Source organism: Agelaius tricolor, unplaced genomic scaffold (genome assembly GCF_023055355.1).
Source record: "Agelaius tricolor isolate 1412-34295 unplaced genomic scaffold, bAgeTri1.0.p SCAF_1, whole genome shotgun sequence".
NCBI lineage: Eukaryota > Metazoa > Chordata > Aves > Passeriformes > Icteridae > Agelaius > Agelaius tricolor.
In genome coordinates this window covers 88,784,252-88,804,319 of record NW_027269261.1, presented here as the reverse complement: position 1 = coordinate 88,804,319, position 20,068 = coordinate 88,784,252, and the positions used below count along the sequence as shown (strand labels likewise).

The 20,068-nt window shown below is 37.6% G+C and overlaps 1 protein-coding gene across 3 annotated transcripts; it reads right to left on the bottom strand.

Annotated features, from left to right (window-relative positions):
* Positions 1–1,121: 1,121 nt before the first annotated feature.
* Positions 1,122–20,037, bottom strand: FBXO9 (F-box protein 9). 3 transcript variants are annotated; one of them, XM_071442566.1, is made up of 13 exons: positions 19,773–20,037; positions 15,951–16,024; positions 14,784–14,942; positions 14,298–14,355; positions 11,870–11,969; positions 8,655–8,785; positions 7,354–7,468; positions 6,724–6,842; positions 6,364–6,454; positions 5,255–5,350; positions 4,452–4,545; positions 3,550–3,704; positions 1,122–2,517 (listed from the first exon to the last, which is right to left on the bottom strand). In XM_071442566.1, exons 3-13 carry the CDS (start codon positions 14,928–14,930, stop codon positions 2,409–2,411), a joined length of 1,215 nt encoding a protein of 404 aa, XP_071298667.1. In that variant the 5' UTR covers positions 14,931–14,942; positions 15,951–16,024; positions 19,773–20,037; the 3' UTR covers positions 1,122–2,408. The 3 variants fall into 3 exon arrangements, with proteins under 3 accessions (XP_071298667.1, XP_071298658.1, XP_071298677.1); XM_071442557.1 differs by having other exon boundaries at positions 15,951–16,028; positions 19,773–19,911; XM_071442576.1 differs by lacking the exon at positions 14,784–14,942 and having other exon boundaries at positions 15,951–16,028; positions 19,773–19,911.
* Between the last annotated feature and the right edge of the window lie 31 nt (positions 20,038–20,068).

Sequence of the window (20,068 nt, the reverse complement as noted above, 5' to 3'; positions counted from 1 at the left end):
TTCTTTTATCAAGTTACTAATACAATTAGTAAAGAACAATTTCATAGCAGTAAACTAGTTATACCAACTAATGTCATTATATGATAATTACAAGCACAATAAAACTAAATTATAAAAACACAGAGCCTCTAGTAATTAGAGCCCTGGACTACTGAAAAACACTATACAGAATGAAGGAAAAGCAACTAGTCACCAATTCTTTGCTGAAGCAGGTGCTATTTTAATAGCTGCACAAGAACAAACAGTAATAGTATCTGCTCATTAACCATTTCAAAATACAAAACTAACTTGACTCTTAAATTGCTTATTGCAAGCATATTCATCACATCTCAGTCTCAGAGATAGAAGGCTCAGATAATTTTCTTGGTGAAATTCATAAAATCTCAAAATAATCATTGCTTGAGACTTCTGTTGAATCAACATCTCTATTTGTAACTAGTTATCTTTTCCTTACGCTCGGACTAATACATGGCCAAAGCAAGGAAAAACAAAAGGTCAGAAGAAGCAACTAAGTCTTGGTATGAAAAGAGTTCTGAGTTAAAAGGCTCCTCTATTACATCCAACTTACTTACTGGACAAGGCTGTACCTAAACTAATAATCACTATCACCATCTGACTCTTTTGGCAAAACTTTGACATTTCTCAGCAGGCAGAATCAGACCTTTACCTTTCACCCTCAACAAAAAGTGTAGGTAATTAACAGATTTTCCTGTTTACAAACTTTGCAGTATTTCAGAACCTCAAGCAGATATTCTAAGCAGTTGCTTTTCCTTTGAGCAATGAGAACACAATAGACTCTTTATTAAACATTCTGTTTATGAAGTGATAAGTGAAACAGCAGTCTAGGGACACAGACAAGGTCTTGTAGGCAGAGCCTTATTACAGTAGCTAGAATCATCATCAACTTTTGAGATATACACATCCTTATTGAGAACTCATGTACCTGAAAACTTCTCTACTTTTCTCATATAATCTGTAAGCAGTGTAATAAAAAGTCATTAAGAGGTTAATTCTACCTGTCAATCTGCCTGGCATGTAGTTTATGCATGGTAGTTCATAACTAATCACCATTAACTGTATGACAATAAGAATTTATTGGGAAAATAAGAAATTGCAAGGGATTGCATGTTCAAAATCATAATTTATTGATGTATTTTTTAATCATGTAGCTCCTTGCAAAGATACAGTTTATAAATTATAAAACAAGTATAGTTCTTTCCACAGCTTCCATATTTTAGTCCTGAAGTCCAGGTCAGTATTTTGAAACAAGACGGTCAAAGGTAAATTATGCAAAATGGCTTAAAAAAAAACTACAGTAAAAAGCTTCAGTTCTTCCAGGATCAAAGATACACACATAATAAGCAGCATTACAATGTCTGCACTACACCCCCAAGCGATAAATGCAGGAGAAGCAGCGTACAGTACCTGTACCAGACCTCAAGGAACACTTCATGATTAGCAGTACACAGCACCTGAACATCTACAGCAGCCTCAAAATTTATTTAGTAAAACAAATGCTCAAAGGGTTTACAGCATGTGTGGCAAGGTTAGATGATGGGTTGTAGCAGGTGACAATCATGTCCAAGTGAGCCCTGCTTACCTGTGCATTCACACCAGGCCAGTGCACAAGCAGTACACACCACCATTTCACCCCTGCCCTGTGACACTGCCCAAGCAGGGCCACGTACCTGCAAACTCATCCTACAGTACAAGGGAACAACTCACTGCCTGCATCCCTCTCCCCTCCACACACATCCCGTGGAGAAGGCAGGCTCCACTGAACCCCTACCAAGATCAAATTACACTGATGACAAACTGCATTGGTGGGAATGTACCTCTGCAGTTAAATTTTATATTTTGTGCTTCCTCGCCGTTGACGGTTTTTCCATAAGGTTGATGTCAACAAAATGCCAGATCTTAAAGGCAAACAAAATAAGTTTAATTTAAAGAAAACATTTATTTGAAGTTCTTTTAAGTCACAGACTTTAACAGATGACAACTTTTTCCCTTTTCACATTTCAAGTCTTCAGCAGAGACCATACACACTGTCCCATCAAGAGTGAGATTTTCCTATTGATTCCTTTTAAACGAATCAGTGTCTAGGCAGATGAAGATTCACATTTTAAGCAAACTGATTTAAAATTTAAAAAAAAAAAAACCCAACACAACAAAACAAAACTTTGTTTATCAAATTCTTATCACAGATAAAAGGTGTTTAACACTCATAAGCTTCTCAAAACAAAATCTCAAAACAAAATCCCAGCAATTCACAATCAAATACAACATACTGCCTTCAAGAAATTTCCCAGAATTTTAAAATGCTCCAAATATATACACATTTATAACTTAAGTGCTTATTAGCTACAACCTTTTACTCATGCAAAAGTTGTGAGAGGAGAAGGTGTTTCTTAGAGCGGCTTTTCTGAATATGCAGTAAAACTCTTCACTCGTGCAAAGAACAAAGGGGTGTACATTTTGTCAATGTCGAAAGTAGTAACAGCTGTCTCACCAGTTGATCTGCAAAGAGCGTTGTAAAAGTTAAATGAGACACAAGTTGCTGTTTGAGTCCCTATGTTCCATAGTACAGTGTGTGCATCAAACTACAATTGGAATAAAGTGTCTTTTGTAATGCCTTGTTCTGAAAGTATTTGAATTTTAGCTGAGTAACACTATACAGAATCCACTTCTACATTCATACCTAAGAAACCACTTTCTCTTTCCACTCTTATTATGAGCTCCAAGACCTGAGCAGTACAGAAACTTCATTCTGAAAAGAATGTCTGCAGTATAAATCAGGTAGGACAACACTAGATTTTACAAAAGCAATTTTTCTGTTTATGGAAGTTACCTATACTCCCAGCCCCCAAGTAGTTTTTTTCCTGCATTTTATATTCTCACAGCTCAATAGCTAAGCTATGTTTCTATAAAAACACTGAATATTAAGAACACTGGAAGACAAGGACTAAATCCACCCTAACTGCCAACATCAAACATCTGGAAAGCCAACTTGCCAGTAATTTGAAGTGTCAGGTGCAAGAACAGTGGTCATGGCTCCTGCCTGGCAAGTGATCAGAAGGGCTGGTCACATGCCCATATTCTGCACTGCTGAATTATATAGTTAGAATTAGAATTCTCACATGAAAGTACAGACATCTTTAGTCTGCACATCCACAGTGGAAAAGATATTTATCTCAATGAATACACACTTTCCATACCCCCTCACTAACACCACATTAAGTCATTCAACCCTGATTGAGTTCTGAAATCAAACACTCTGCATAAATCCTTTAAAAATCTAAAAAGCTATAGTTACACTACTTAGGAAACTTCCTATTATCATTAAAACAGGTTACTGAAATCTTGGGATTTCTTTACGTAAAAGTTCATTACATATTTCAAATCAGGACCAGTTACTGTTTTCACTACATTTTGTTAAAGTCACCAAAGTCTCAGACTCTACATTTTCTGTACTTAGTACTGGACAAATTAATGCCACCCATAATTCTACAGTTTAGTATCTTTCTTTGCTCTTGTTCTCCATTTACTCACCTGCAAGTGATGTGACAAGAATGATGTATCCACACAAGTTTGTTGAACCTCTGGCGCCCACTGGAGCACAACTGTAGTCCTACATGGAAACTGTGATCCGTTTCTTGAGCAGGAACTCGGCGGAAATACCTGTATTTGTGGTAATCAACTGGTTTCTGTACAGAGAAATAAGAAGTTTCATGACCTACAAAGAACACATTGTGCAACTATTTATCCTAAGTAACTGTAAGACCAGATTGCTAAAACTCTCATACTTATAAACAAGTACTACTGTTCCTTCAAAATACATAAATGTGTATGTTAATGATGGAAGAAGTTTTCACAGAAAGCAAAAGAAGCATGCAGGACACCACCCAACTGTGCATAGTCACTGTAACACTTCTTACTCTTCAAAAGTTTCTCTTGACTAGCACTGTGGTCATCAGAAGAATTTTTAAGTAAGTTGATCAAATAATTCAGAGTTCAATTAACAAATACTGCTTATATAGTTTTACTAAATGTTGTGGAACATAACTGCACACAGTCAAATCTGTTCTCAGAAAATGACCTGTTCATCCTTCTTTCCCGTTAACAATGCTGACACCTAATACCCCCATATATGGAAACTAAGGGGGAGAACAACTGTTTCAATTTGAACCAGGTATTTATTTGCTGTAATAAATTATTACAGATTTGGGGACAAAGGTAAGTGACATCACCATGCTTATTTATTTGTATTTTATTTTTAAACAGTTTATAAATAATTTAATTTTTTAATTAAATTATTTATAATTTAATTATATTGTGTATATTAATAATAATATTAAATTATTGTGTAAGGCAAATCTTTGGGTCCCTTAAAACACTCAGTCTGAGTAAAATCTTGTAAATCTATTTCTCCTCTATTCTATTTTTCTACCTACCTCTTCCTTTTTCTTCATTATTACAGCAAATACTTTGGTTTGATTGTCTGTTTCCTGGGAAAGGCGATAATGGCCAAGCAAGATTGCATCCGTTCTGGAAAGTTAAAAAGGAGGATAACGTCAAGGACATAAAAATATTCTGTCTCTCAAAAGTGTGATGTTCTTATAATAAAAGTATCAGCCATGAAACAATGACTCACTATATAGCATGATGATACAAACTATTTCTTATTTCCATTCAGTAAAGCCTAATCAATGATATTAAATGGTGAAAACATTTTGGAAACTTGCTTCTAATTTTCCCAAACAGGACAGTAAATATAAGTTAGTTAGTTCTACCTGGCCTACTGCTAAATATTTACAGATTTCTGGTGAATGGCTCAAACCTGTTTTGAAGTTGCAAATGATTTTCTATGTTTTTATGTCCAAATATCAAAAGTACTAATTGCAACATATCCCACTGAAATCTTCACTTTCATTCTGTTAAGGAAGTGTGAGAAGGCAGGCAGTAATGAAATAGTGTCTTTAAAAGGATTGTTCCATCTACTTGCCTTAAAAATTTCAAATCACATAATGACAAAGGAAATCTAATTACAATATGAGGACCCTAAAATGAAAGATACCTTTGCATAAGGATCAAAATTTTTTGTAGCTCTTAGAAGAGAATTATAAACATCTATAACACAATATAAATAACATTGTTTTGCTAAGCCAGGATATAGAAGCTTAAGACAAAAGTAAATAGAAATTGCTAGGTAAAAGCAAAATTAAAACTGCAGAGCCAAATACTTTATTTCAATAACCTTGTGTTTTTAGTCCGTAAGCGAGGAACTATAGATTGAGGATCTTCAGGAGTTGTTAGCATCATAACTTGACCATCTGGAAGGAATCTCAAATACCTGCAAAAACATAATTACACAATGCAAACCTAGAAAATATATTCCTTTCCTGTTTTTTTCTTTTCCTGTTTGTTTGCTTTTAAAATCACAGGATGTTACCCAGAAGGATTTAGAACTTAATTGGTAATAGCATTTCAAAACACATTTCTTCACACGTAACAGAAAACAAAGGAGATCAGAAATCAAAATAGAGTTATGAATATTGAAAGAGGGAGTTATGAAGAGTTATGAAGTTTTGTCACCTCTACCAAAGCAAGGTGGCTACTCTGGCATCAAAACTGACCTCAAGTTTCTCCATTCCTGTCCACTGAGACCAATGCAACAAAATCCCAATTACTGTATCAGTATAAAATTAGTAATGTCCTATGGACTTTTTCAGGTTCTGGAACCTGATTGATTTTTACTCAAGTACTGTAAAAATGTTTGAGACTACAGCAATAGCCATCAGGTTCAATGGTTTCTATGAGCAGTTTCCAGCCTCAGAAGAAACAGCAGAATGAAACAATAAATGCTGGGAGCAGCAAGATGAACAACAGGAAAAAAAACAAGCTAAGGAAACAAATGGCAAGGCATTTACAGCAAGATGAGAAAATTCAGCCTCTTGATTTTTACAATTGATTACACATATGCTAAATGACTGCTCTTGTATAATCACATGTATTCTCTTTGCTAAATTGTGTCATGGGTTGTATCAGAGTTGTAAAGCAAAAGTTGTTCAGGGAAAGAAATCTGTAGGTCAGTATTAATTGTTATAAGCCTTCAAGCTTTCACCACATGGTTTAAGTGAGCATGAAACATGCTTCTAAGCTCATTTCTAATTATCATGGAATTCTATTATTAAATCTATTATTAGATTCTATTTCTAAAACCTATTCTCAAAAAATACACATTGCTTTACACACTGTAGTCTCATTCAGTTTTCCAGAATGATTATTGTCTGTGATAGCCAGGGGTGGATTTAAAGAACTTAAAAGAGAGAAACATTTCACTCACTCATTGTACTACTGCTCTACCTGTAATATTCCACTTGGTGCCATGCTCTGTAGAAACCATCAAGAGACTGTTCTCCTTGACGTATGTATTTTGTCTTGCTGACATATACACCTACAGAAAAGGAAGATACATGAACAAAAACTAAGAATGTAAAATATTTATGATGAAAAAGCCAATAATCTAAAACTTTTGAGTATGGTTTTGTTATTTAAATACATGGAGGTTTTTATTTTCATCCCTTGCACCTTTCCCTTCTATTTGCAGATACTCGACAAATTGAAATGCACAAACTCAGATTAGGTCTATCAACATCACAAACATCAAACCCACCTGACTGTTTCTGTCACACAGTTACAACTATTTCCAAAAGTACAGCTTACCATCAAATCGAACGCGAGGCCTCTCCAGAAACATGTCCCTCCAAGACGCATATGGAAGAAGTTTATTGCAGCTCCTGCCCCATATTTTCAAACAGACTTGATGCCAGATTTCAGGATCTCTAGTGAAAACAAGAAAAAATGAAACCCCATAACTTCCCTACAAACCCTGTTTAGCTTTTATATATCAAAGTAATGCTCTCTTAATTAGCTTGGATGCAAAATTTCTTGAACAAAAATAGCTCATAATTTAAAACCCTTGACTAATTTACTTCATCCTGGAGTGTTTGAAAGCTTTTTCCTCTTCCCAGTGAAACTGAGGAACAGAATGTCATTTTCATCCAAGTACAGAACCACAACACTGCAGCACCCCTGGCACGTCTCTGAGTGGCTATATGAGCATGACAACAACATTCTGGAGACTTTAAACACTAATTTACAAACAAAGTAGAACAAGTAATAATTTCTGCTAGATTTTTATTACAGTAAAGTAATCTATCGCACAAGTAGTAATGTATTGAGAAACTGATTAGCACTGTCAGGAGCTTAACATGAAAATGTTCATGGGAAGGAAAAGCAGGACATACTAGTGCAAAAAAAGAAGTTTCACTCTAGATAAATTATCTACAATACCTGGCACAAATGTAAAATCCTCGACAAACAAGAGATAATTGCTCCAATGATCTCAGATCCAAGTCACTTGAAACCACCCATCGGAAAATGTACATTAGTACTTCCATAGGCAACGCTAAAGAGAGAAAAGAAATCCTTGTTAGATGCAACCTGTAAATCAACAGGTTATTTATAATTCCAGGTTTGACTTTGGACTTTCCATTAAAAATCCTACTTTTCACATTGTAACCCAATGCCAGAGAACAAAAAAAATTAACTTAAAAGGTTACTATATATTAGATATGAAGTCTATAAAGGATCCTTTTGATCCTTTTCAGCTGAACTTCTGAAGGTGATGTAATTTTAAAAAGTTTTCTTTCTGCTATAAAGAAGTCAGTAAAAAAGATACTATAACACAGGACTAGCTGGAAAGTAGAAAGACCAACATTGCTGCTCAAAGACACATCTCCTGAGATCATTTTAGCGTAATGTCTGCAACATCTTGTCTTGACTGGTAAAAAAAGAAAATACATTTTCCCAAGTGTACAACGCACCAGTTATTAAAATAAAATAATGTTTAAAACCCTGTTTTCTTTATGTTTTGATTTACTTCACTGACTCTATTTTCTTTCCTTGACCAGATCAAAGGAGATCAGGCCAAGATTTCAAAGTGCAACTGATAATTTAGGATGCAGAACCAAGCCATCTGTTTTTAAGAGAGATCATAGCTCATATACACTCTCTACAATTTAGATCTCATAAGGAAGTCTCAGGATAACTGTCCTAGAACTGAAGCACTGAAAGTCATTAACCTTCAAAGGACTTTCTAGCTTTGTTATTTAGTCTGACCCTGAAAACATACTTGTTGCAAAAATCTCATACAGAATCAGATGAAATCAAGAAATGTAAAGATGCATAGTCTACAAAACAATTGTTTCTTACTCACACTTAAAAATTGTAGTAACAACTGTACTTGCAAACCAAACTAAAAGAACGGGAAGGAAAACTGGAATACACTTACTTCATCAAGTCCATTCCTAGAAGTTGCGACTTTTAAGTATGCCTCTGATCCTGAAAATCCTACTCAGAAATACTACTTGGAAAAAGCTTGTGTGATAAAGACAAGATCTTGATGAGAACAACATTTGTTTACCTAGCTGATAATGTTTTCTCCTTTGTATCTAGCTACAGAAGTAAATAAAGAGATAATGTATGTGCTTCTTCAAAGGTGACTTTTGAATAAAGGAGAGAAATGTTTTAATGAAGTGAAACATCAATATAAATTCTGCCTCTCAATTCTTAGAGAGTATCTTAACTCTTACCTGAGATGTGGGTCTGGCTGACATAAACTTCAGGCTGACAAAGTTTGACTGAAGATTCCTGAAGAGTTAACTGCTGCTGGAAATCTGTCAGGAGATCTGCCATTTTGTCATCCTCTTTGCTATCCTCAACACTAGAAAAGGGGCAATGCCAACACTGTAATTAATATTGGACAAAACATACCAACAGATGTCCTCATCTTGACATCAATCCACTGCCATACTCCCATTCAATAGAGTTGTTTCCTGTACATTTTTAAAGCAATCACATTTCATCATACAATAAAACAACTACTGAAATATGATTAAGGTCATTAAGACATTGCTGGAATGCCTCTGAGAGTAACAACTGCGGCTTTTTCATTAAATTCCCATCCCAGTTTTTTGTTTTGTATTTCACTTTTTTATTGAAGTTACTGAAGAATTTCTTGACCTCATGAAAAGAAAAATCTTATCTTTTACTTTGTCTAAGATATGGCATATGCAGGAAATAAAGTGTCGTTAAATGAAAGTTGTATTTTGTAATCCTTCTCATGATGTAAGATATTGGAAACAATTAAGGATTATTTTCCACACTCGTGCTATTCACTAAAGAGTGATCCTTGGTGGGTGTATTCAACAGTAATGAAGGAAAACTACTTTTGTACCTATTCTGTAAACAGGCAGAAATAATAAATTTCAGGAGCCAGAACAAGATAGCAGAACATAAACAACAAGCTTGCTACTCATCAGTAAATTTGAAGGATTACTAAGTGATAAAAGAACATTACCACATTAATAAAAGAAATCTAAATTTAAGTTGTATATCACAATATGATCTTTTAATAGCTGCCTGCTTGCTTGTCCCAAATAACCAGAAACGACACAAAACTCCTTGAGCACATCACAAACCACCTTTTGTTCCCCGACTTGGTATACTGGCGATTTAAGAAATCTTACACTCACTTTTTAATACTGTTCAATTCTACTCTAAATAAGCTACTAAAATGAGTTGAGAATATAAGCAAGCAACTGGTAGACCTACCAATGGGTTTTGAAGTATCATAGAGAAGACAATTATGTTTGGGCCTGTCCTAAGACTACAGTAAGAAGTGGCACTGAGCATACCTTCCTTTATTTTGATGAATATGATGGTCAGTCCCAGTACCTACAGGCCACACTGTAAACTGGTTTTTCAAATCTAATTGTGTAATCTGTTTTTTCTCATCAAGACTGTATGAAACACCTACAACAGTAATTTGGAAAGCACAAACTAAAATCTCTCCCAAGAAATACATCTCTACAAGTACTGCTTTTAAAGAGCAGAGTAACAGTTGAGACTAAGGGTTGTTTTTCCCCTCACTGCCACAAACTGCTTGGAACAGTACAGCAACATTTAAAAAACTAAATAAAAATCTACAGAATTGTAGAATCATTTAGGTTGGAAAAGACCTCTGAGATCATCAAGACCAACCATTCACCCGGCACTAAACCACGTCCCTAACTGCCACATGTCACATCTTTTAAATACCTCCAGGCATGGTGACTCAACCTCTTTCTGGGCACTCTGCTCAAGCACTTGACAACCCTTTCTGTGAAGATTTTTTCCCAATATTCACTCCAAAGCACACCCTGAGGCCATTTCTTCTTGTCTTGTCGCTTGTTATTTGGGAGAAGAGACCAACCCCTATGTCAATACAAACTCCTTTCAGGTGGTTGTAGAAAACAGTAAGATCTCCCCTGAGCCTCCTTTTCTCCAGGCTAAACACCCCCAGCTCCCTCAGCTGCTCCTCACAGCCCTTGTGCTCCAGACCCTCCACCAGCTCCACTGCCCTTCCCTGGACTCACTCCAGCCCCTCAATGTCTTGCTCACAGTGAGGGGCCCAGAACTGGACCCAGCCCTGGAGGTGTGGCCCCAGCAGTGCTGAGTACAGGGGGACAATCCCTGCCCTGCTCCTGCTGGCCACACTATTGCTGATACAGGCCAGGATGCCATTGCCCTTCCTGGCCACCTGGGCACACACACACTGGCTCATGTTCAGCCACTGTCCTATCAAGCAGGACCCCACGGTCCTTTTCCAAGAGGCAGCTTTCCAGCTACTCTGTCCCCAGCTTGTAGCTCTGCATGGGGTTGTTGTCACCCAAGTACAGGATCCAGTACTTGGCCTTGCTGAAATTCACACAATTGGCCTTGGCTCATTGATCAAGAATATCCAGATCTCCCTGCAGAACCTTCCCACCCTCCAGAAGGACCACTCCTGCTCAACTTCAGGTCAGAGAGTCTTAATGGAGTAGAGAAAATGATGCTAAAGTAAGAAAATAATCCTATAAAAACCAAGGTTTTTACATGACTATAGCACATGATCCAGTAGTTTTCCTAGTGCACAAATGCACAGCAAAGATTTCATGCCAGCAACACATTCAGATATGAAACTAATGGATGGAAATAAAGCACTTAGCTCATCCTACACTCTTTTATATTAAGTCAACAGCTGCATTGGAGCTGTACATCCTGGGGCAACAAGACTGAGCAAGTAATACGACAGTGACACAGTTGTGCTTTCCTTTTTCATTCTCTCTTTCATTTAATCAAGTTAAAACTCTGGATTTTTTGATGCAGCTATCAGGAGCACCAAGAGCTGCTATGAGTAAGCAAGAATTTGGGAAGCTGTTCCATAAGCTTGTCTACGTTAGGCTGCAGGGGCTGGAACAGAAGTCGTGGCCCTCCTTAAACACAAGTCTTGGGCTCAAGTTAGGGCAGCCTTAAGTCACTGCACAAAGACTAGACTACTCAGATTGCCATCTCTGAGCTTCTAAACCTATTGCTCTACTGAAAATGCTCTTGTTTGGCTGTGTTGGCACAGAACAGATTATTCCTTTGCTTAATTAAGATGCCTATTTTATTAGTATGAAGCTTTAACTAATTAATCTTTCTGTCATCTGAAAATTTGTATATCATCCTAAATCTGAAATCAAAAATCAAAATAGTGACTGATGCTTTTTTTTTTATTAAGTAACACCATAACTATTTGTAATCCTTTGCCCTGACATTAGCTAGCTCCAAACAAGCTTGTTACTGCCTTTGGAAAATATAGTCTACTCAAGTGAGAGTGAGTAAGTTTTCCAGATACTGAGAGACTTACAACTGCATATTACAGCAGAATATTGATATCCTTCAGATAAAAAAATGTAATGTTTTAGTACTCCTATGCACTTAATTAGTAAAATTTCATACTCACCACCTCTTTCCAACTCCATCACCATCTGGGGACCGTGTATAGGTGATCTTAAACTCTATATCAGGTACAAGCTGCATGGCTAGACGATAAAACTTGATGGCTGAAAATAAAGGTTTAATGTTCAAACATATCCAATGTCCATACTAGCTTATCAAAGCAAAGACTATTTTCAGAGAGATAGTTTCGCCTAAAAGCACTAAAAATGTGGAAAATGCCTTTGCCTAGGCAAGCTTGTTCAGTCTAAACTGCTAGGTTTAAATTCAATACAGAAGACAGGAACATTAAAGACCTGTTTTCAAAACTAAAAACCTCATGTACTTTTTCAGAAGAAAGAGTTAGCTCAGCTTTTACAGATTTACCTTAATTACCACAAATTCAACTATGGAGTTGAAAATTTTACACTAGAACATTACGAACTCCTGATGTTGTTTGGTGCCTGGCACTTGCAAAGATTTCCCAGAGAAAGAGGTTCAAGAACATCATTGTGGCAACAAACTTATTTAAGCTGCAGAATGTCTTCCTACTGAGTCAGCTACGTGAATCCTTCTTAATTTAAATTAATTTGATGTATGCACATTCAATCTATTTTAATACTAGTAGTGAAATCATGTATGCATGTATATGTTTCTTTGTATTCTGACACAGTGATACCAAGATCAGAGGGCAATTCTTCTTTAGCTTGGACTCTTAAAACCAAAACTCAAATAGAACATCAGTCAGTGTGGAGCTCAGAATTTGTCTGATGAGTCTGAGAAACTTGAGTTTGGGACTAGTAAATGTTCCTATTTCCTTGAGTTCATGACTGACAAATAGTATCCTCTGGCAGTTAAAGATTGGAAATACCAGGAGCCAGCTAAATAGAGAGCAGTCTCAACTTTAGCATTTCATCCTGCAGACAAGGCCTCTGCTGTACTTAAGCAAGAACAAGCTGCAGCACATAACTGTCTCACAAACATCAGGAATCAGCAGATTTCAGAAGCAGGTTTAGATTCTGGTGACCTGGGCCAGGTCAGCAAATAAAAGCCTGGTCTGAAAACAGATGTCCCAACATGTGCTCAGTAATATATCTGTGTCTGGCATAGGACTGTGCCCCTAAGGTCTCATATATCATATAGATCTAAACTAAAAACCTCATGTACTTTTTCAGAATAAGGAGTTAGATCATATAGATCTATGTGTAGAAATAGTTCAGTTTAGTTTCTCTGAGTTTCAAATCAAATTCAATTGAGAAAGATGAATTCACATTCATGCAATCCACATGTCTGAAACACTTTTGTGACTGGAACTGTTACATATTAGTATTTCTTTCCTGCTTTTTAGTTTTAGGTTTTTTGTTCTGACATTATTTTTTACTGTGCATCCTTTACCAAACACCCACCATATCTTAGCCTAAAGTAATCTTGCCCTGTAAAAACACGTAACAAATTAGAAATTGAGACAACTGATTTTATTAACTACAGGGGCCTCATATTTCTCTCAGTTAATATGAGATATGAAACAACAACCAGAACTCCCTTGAAAATGAAGGAAAAATTCCCATGGTGAAGTGAAAATTTTGTATTCAGAAAGTGGCTGAGTTCAGGAGCTTCCAGAGTGCTCTGAGATTTCTGTATCTTAACTTATTTTGCACCTGCACTTTAAACACAGTGGCCAAGCCCTCTGGTGGATGAGCAGGATGGCACATACATTCTGCTTTGCTTTCTTTCTCATGTGAAAGAACCAGAAAATTGGTATCTCCACTACTGACCTACAGGACTTGGAAGTTAGAACAGTCTTCTTACTCTCTAGACTCTGAAAACTAAATATAAGAAAAAAAGACTTTGAATTTCCATTTTTACTAGTGCTGATAGCAAGAGTGCAGGTAAGCAAGCTAAGCACCTTAAATATTTTCTGACAAACCTCAGACTACCAGATTTGAATGTTCATTGCCAGAATTCTTGAAAAAGCTATTTAGCATGCTGTGTTAATAAAAAAAAAAAAAAACCAAACAAAACCCCCCAAACCCAAAGAGCCCTCTCCAAAAAGAGAAAAGACCAAAACACTCACACAACCAAACAAAAAAGCATTAAAGCAGTAGATTTGTTCACAGCAGAATGATGAGAACTGTGAGCACAGGAATTAGTTTATTGCCTTGATTAATTATTATCCTAATTTCAAGTTGCAGAAGTCACATGAAGAGGCATTCTAAGATACTGTTATATAGCCTGAAAGAAATTCCTTCCTTGATGTCATTTTTACTTTACCTCAACCTTAGAACTGATATGATGGTTCCTTCTATAGCATGTTTGTTTGCTTATCTGAACGATGGAGCTCTCAAACCACTGTTAGCCCATAGTTTAGGTTCAATGGCACAATGAAGATTTGCCCATAAATCACAGGTGTTAAATTTCTCTACAATAAGGGTGTTCGTTGTAGACTTTCATATTACCTTCATAAAGGGCCCCATTTCGTTCTTCTTCCACTGCCTTCAGGAAAAGTTCTTTTGCCTGCACAATAAATTACACAGAGCAGTTCTTTAACTCCTCATAAATACAAGTGCAACATCACTTGACTTAGAATTATTTTTGATCTTACCTACTGTACCTATGACAGAGATACCAAAATAAGTCCATAGAGAAGACATACTCATGTGCTACAAGACATAAGATGACTGAAATTCCCAGTTAACAAACTATCTGTATTCCTGCTGCTCACCCCTTACATACAGTCTTTCAGAAAGCAGATTGTGAAGGTGACACCAAGGCAAGCATAAAGAAAAATCACTGTAGGATTATGTAGACATCAGTATGGAGATAACGAGATAATAACCTCTGCTGTTTCTCCAGATTTAATTCAGCATTAGCTTTTAGAAAAGTTAAAGTGGAACAGTAATACAGACAAATAGAACCTTAATATTATGCATATTTTTCTGTACCTTTTCCTCTTTTGCTATCTCCTGTTTTCCCCTAGCATCGACAGATTTTAGTCCAGGTTCTCTTGATGATGCTCTGCACGGCAGAGGTTCCAACCCATTAGAACTCACACCTGGGGAAAGCTCAAACATCCACTGAGCTCTGAACATCTGGAGCTCTGCCTAAAAAACATGATTAATTCTACATAGTATCACATATTCAGACAGCATATCTTCTGAGGAGAAATTATAAAGTACAAACACAAAAAAGAATTTCAAAACTATGTTTTCCAAGTCTTGATGGCTTCAGTGAATTTAGGCATAGAAAGTCAGCAGTTGTTTTATGGTAAATTAAAACAAAAAAGTGCACAAGTACTTGTTCAGTCTCCTTCAATAACAAAAGTGCTTTTTTCTGGGACTGTTCATCTCAGAAGAAAAACTGATGTTTCAAGAAGTGCTTGTTAGTACTATGGTTATGACCTAAGATTCCACAGAAAAGTGATCTTTTCTGTGATGTGATCTTTTCTCCAGATGTGATCATGTTTGTTCTTGTTCATGTAGAATTATCATAAGCAATAAATCAATTAGCTCGTAATATTAAAATTTAGAAAATCCAGGTTTTTGTACACAAGCATTCTAAGCTATCTAACATTCAAGATGGCAATTTATATAATATACAAGTAAGACCTTACTTCTTTCTCTTTTAAAAAGTATGGACTATGCTCTGTGAAATAATACAAGTTGCAATTCCTGTCATGCCTTTTTGGAGCATCTTTGAAGTTACACCTTACAGGTCTCTTGCAATCAGCACAACTCCTGGGGAGCACCTACACAGAAATCTAGTCTTGTAGGAGAACACACTTTTCTACTACACTGCTTTTATCAGCTTTCTGGTCCAGTAGAAAGTGACAAGTTAAACTGGAATTTGATCACAGAAATTGCTGTCCAAGTTCCACAGCTCTTTGAAGAAATTCCAGATCTGTCACAAGCTTTCTTTTCATCTACACAGATAGCTGAAGACTGAATCTGACACTTGGAACACAATGCAAAGTTTATCTCACTTTTGGAGGGGCAGGAAGATTAAGCATTTGTCAGATCAACAAATGTGTGGTAAACAGATGAAGATAAGTGATGCAGTTTAAATCAAAGCAGTAGTATGTTTGTAAAAACCCACTAGCATGAGAGACATACCTGAAGATTTGTTTCACCAGATCTTTCACTGTCATCAGTTCTTACCAAATCAGCGTGACAATCTTCTTCAGCTTCTGCCTAGTAAAGAGCAGTCAAATCTCATTACAGGGTCTGCATAAGTCCCTACAGCACATTCACAAAGAACAACTGTCATGGACACACATTAAAAAAAGAATTAAGCATACTTCCCTTTTGATGATAAAAATTAATTTTAAAACTAATGAGATCATGAGTACTTCCATATTAATGAAGTTCATATTCAATGAAGATGGGTTTTGCATTTTAATCCAACACAGATTAGTTGTGTATCACTTGAAGCCTTCCATGCTGCAATACACCAGCATACCTGACTAAATAAACTGTGTCTGTGTCAAAGCACAGAGCAAAAGCTTCAGTATTAAAAAATAATGTCCTTTGTCCAACAAATTAAAATTTAATCACTATCTTCTCATTGTAAAGATAACCAGTAGTTTTGATTTGTTTAATATTTGCAAGAGCACAAAAGTGCTTTGAATTAACAACAGATAGTTTACATATACATGTGAAACTAAACAAGAAATGTACTGGAAAATAAAATAAAAAGCTAGCATGAGAGCTTGACAGTTGGCTTTATTTACAGTACAGCTGTGAGACAGGTTAAACAAATAAAACCTGAAATAAGACCTTTGCCTAAACCTAACATGGCTCTACATAGGAAGTTAAGCTAGCTAGTTTAAGAGAAAAACTTAAAAATATGCAAATTATTATAGTGAAATATATTAAGATTTATGGAGTCTATACTAAAACAAAGTAACACTAATTCTGAGCATTAATGAGAAGCCACTACAATGACAATAGCAAGATACCAGTAAGGGGGAAAAAACACCTCAAAATCTCAACTAAGACATTTGTTTAAGGTTCTTCCTGCAGCTGAAGCAAACCAGATTTTCTACCATTCTGCACTGAAATTCACATCTAGAGTTCTGCAAGTAGATAATGCAAAGTGAGATTACAAGCAGGCAAACCTAACATTAAGATTATCACAACTACTTAAAAAAGTTTTATTTCCCACTCCTTCCTATTGTACTCAGTACTCAGAGACTTGAAGTGACATTCTGTCAGTGAGATTCTACCAAGCTCTCAAAAAGAAATCTCTACCTCCTGCACAGTCAAAGTGCAGAAATCAAAGCATTCTCGTACTCAGAAAATTTATACCACTTTTAGAGCACTTGGAAGTTCAGATCAAACTACAGACTACCAAACGTAATGGGAAGGCAACCTTTAATCTCTCTGTCTTGGTGACAAGCACCTCCCTGGAGTTAGCACATGTCTTCAGATTCCCCAACAACCATAAACATACTGGTTTGTCATTTCTAAAAGTGCTTTCACTGAGGTTTCAGATAATTTATCATTTACAATTGACAGACATGGTTGATTGGCTGAAGATAAACAGATATTCAATCTACTTCTGCATTCTCATTTTTAATTTCCGTACATTTTTCATTTCCCAGTAGAGGAAACAGGTGAGCCAGAACACTATAAAACAGTAGTGGCATTAAATCTCAGCAAGAAGTAAATAACTTGGAAATTTAATGGGCTTTGATTCCAGAATTTAATTGCAGGCAGTTAATGCCCTATGAGTTGTGACAGTCCTACCACATTATTAGCATCCAGGAGTATTTTGTTGGCCAAGCAGAGCCAGCCTAGGAATGAGCTAGCTCTGAAATGGGTGTCTGTAAGTGCATTATTATGGCAGTGGGCTGACAGAAATAAGGCTTATTCTGTCTGTGCAGAGTGCAAGTCTTCTGGTTTGCAGCTGAATTATGTCCAGGCAGCTCTCCAGTCTGGGCAGAATAAGCCTGGTTTTATCTGCAAAATGCAGAAATTAGCAATTTCTGAACTAAATCAACACACTATCTTCTCGTGCATAAAGCCACGCCCATTAAAACCTTTAACTCCTGAAGTCTGTAAACAAACTGATTTAAGCTTTGAAACTGCTTAGAAGGTTAGGAAGCTGGATGAAGTTTACCTCATTCAAAAACCTTATATTTCACTAATCTGCTCAACTCTTGATTTTCAACCCCTCCTCTCCATTCAGCTGCTCTATTTCTTCATTTCTGAGTCACAGTCAGACATGGTAGTGGACCAACTGCATCCAAAATGTCATTTAATGCTCTTTGAAACTTAAATATGCTCTCAATTCAAACCAAAAATACTATGAAGACCTGGCCTACAGTCTAAAAATTGTCAAAAACCATCATGAAATTGATTACAATTAATGTTGTCATTACCTTCCCTATACTGTACGCATGTGTGATCTGCAATCTCTCATATCAAAGGTGTGTCTTGTGGCAGTAGTAGCAGCCTACTAAATGGCCAGCCCTCTGAACTTACTGGTAAAGCAGTGAATTCATTACTACTGCATAGGAATGAGCTGGAAAACTGATGTCTATTAACAACCTTCCACTATTTATCTGACCTGCTGAAACCCTATGATTTTGCTGGGACAAGTGAGTAAACACAGGTACTGTGAAGCAAGGACCTTCACCAGCAGACAGCTCATGAGATCACACCTAAAGCACTTCACAACGTGCACAAACTGGCTCATTGCCCCCACTCTGAGAATACTTGTGTTATAGTTTCTAAAATTCACAGAACACTGCTCTAACAGCTACTTAGGGGATAAATCTAGATAGTTCATCGTTGTGCTGCTGGCCTTTCTCCTGATACAAGTCAGCTGTCACATGGAACAGTGACTTCATCCTGACTGAAAGGAAGACATCATACTGTGTACTGGCTGATTGGCTTGGTTAATTTTCCATGAGGAAAGTAGTAGTCTATCAAACCACCAAAAGGTAATATGGCAAAAGTAAACACCTGCTTTAGACAGCAACTCATAAGAAATGAAGTCAGCTGAGTAGATTCAATTCTGATTTGCTTGCAAAGCTTTAGAGACCATTTGCCAAATGCAGAACTAGTTTATTTGCACAGTTCAGTTTTGTCTTGCAATCAATAATTGCATGCTGATTTCCTCAGAGTACATTAACCGCCCACTAAACTGTCTGTAACGTCAGGACCTTTAATAATTCTCATCTCTGTTTCAGCAAAATAAAACCAAGATCAGAAACAGCTGGAAGCTGAGTGTCACCAGTTGAACAGGGCTGTGTTATGTGTGAACCATAGAGAACTCAGGGAGGAGCAAGCACGGCAAAGCAAAACAGTGACTGCCAGCTAACATTCCTCTTGGTTTTATAAAAAAAATGAGAAAGCCACCCTATTTTTCTGTAAATGTGGTAGAAATAACAGTGTTCAAAACCAAGAGTTTTTATAACCATGGTGAGACATTTTAACAGGTCCTGTGTGATAGAAATGGTTTAACTTTGAATGATCGAGTTCTCATCATGGATACTTGAATCCATATTGAGGCGCAGTCAATAAAGCAATGCCGAACCAAAGAGTATTTCTGATATGTTAAATGACAAACTCAGCTCGAGTGCCTGGCCCATAGAGTCCTTTAAATTACTGAGTGACTTTATGCCACCGCATTTTTGATGGAAGAAAGGGAAAGAAGGGCACGCTCCCCTGTAATGACACAGGGATTTTGTTCACGCGTTCCTACGGAGGGCTAGATCGCTCCAGAACCAAGCAGCCCCACTCATCAAAACCCTCTGCGGGATCACGGCACGTTTCCCACATGCATCGCCCGTGCCCGGGGGCGGGCAGGGCAGGGCAGCCTGCCAGCAATTCGGCCAGGGGGCCGCTCCCACGCACACCCCCCTCGTCCTGCTCCCGCCCGGCCGTCCCTGCACGGCAGCCGAGCCCCCGCCGCCCGGGCCCGCTCACCATGCTGCCGACGCGCGGGCGGCGCTGTCCCGTCCCGGGGGCTCTGCTCCCCCGCTTGGTCCGTGTGTCCTCCCTGCCCGCGAGGGGCACTTAGCAGAGTTCTCGGTCGGAGAAGCGCACCACGCAGCGGGAGTCCCTGCGGGCCCTGCGGACGGCAGCCATCTTCCCGGCGAGCAGGGCCGGCGGCGGGAGCGGCGGGACACGGCCCGGGCGAACCCGCCAGGTCAGAGCGCCGCCTCCCGCGCGGGCCGCTACGACGCGCGACCGCACAAGACTCCCCGTCCCAGAACGCACCG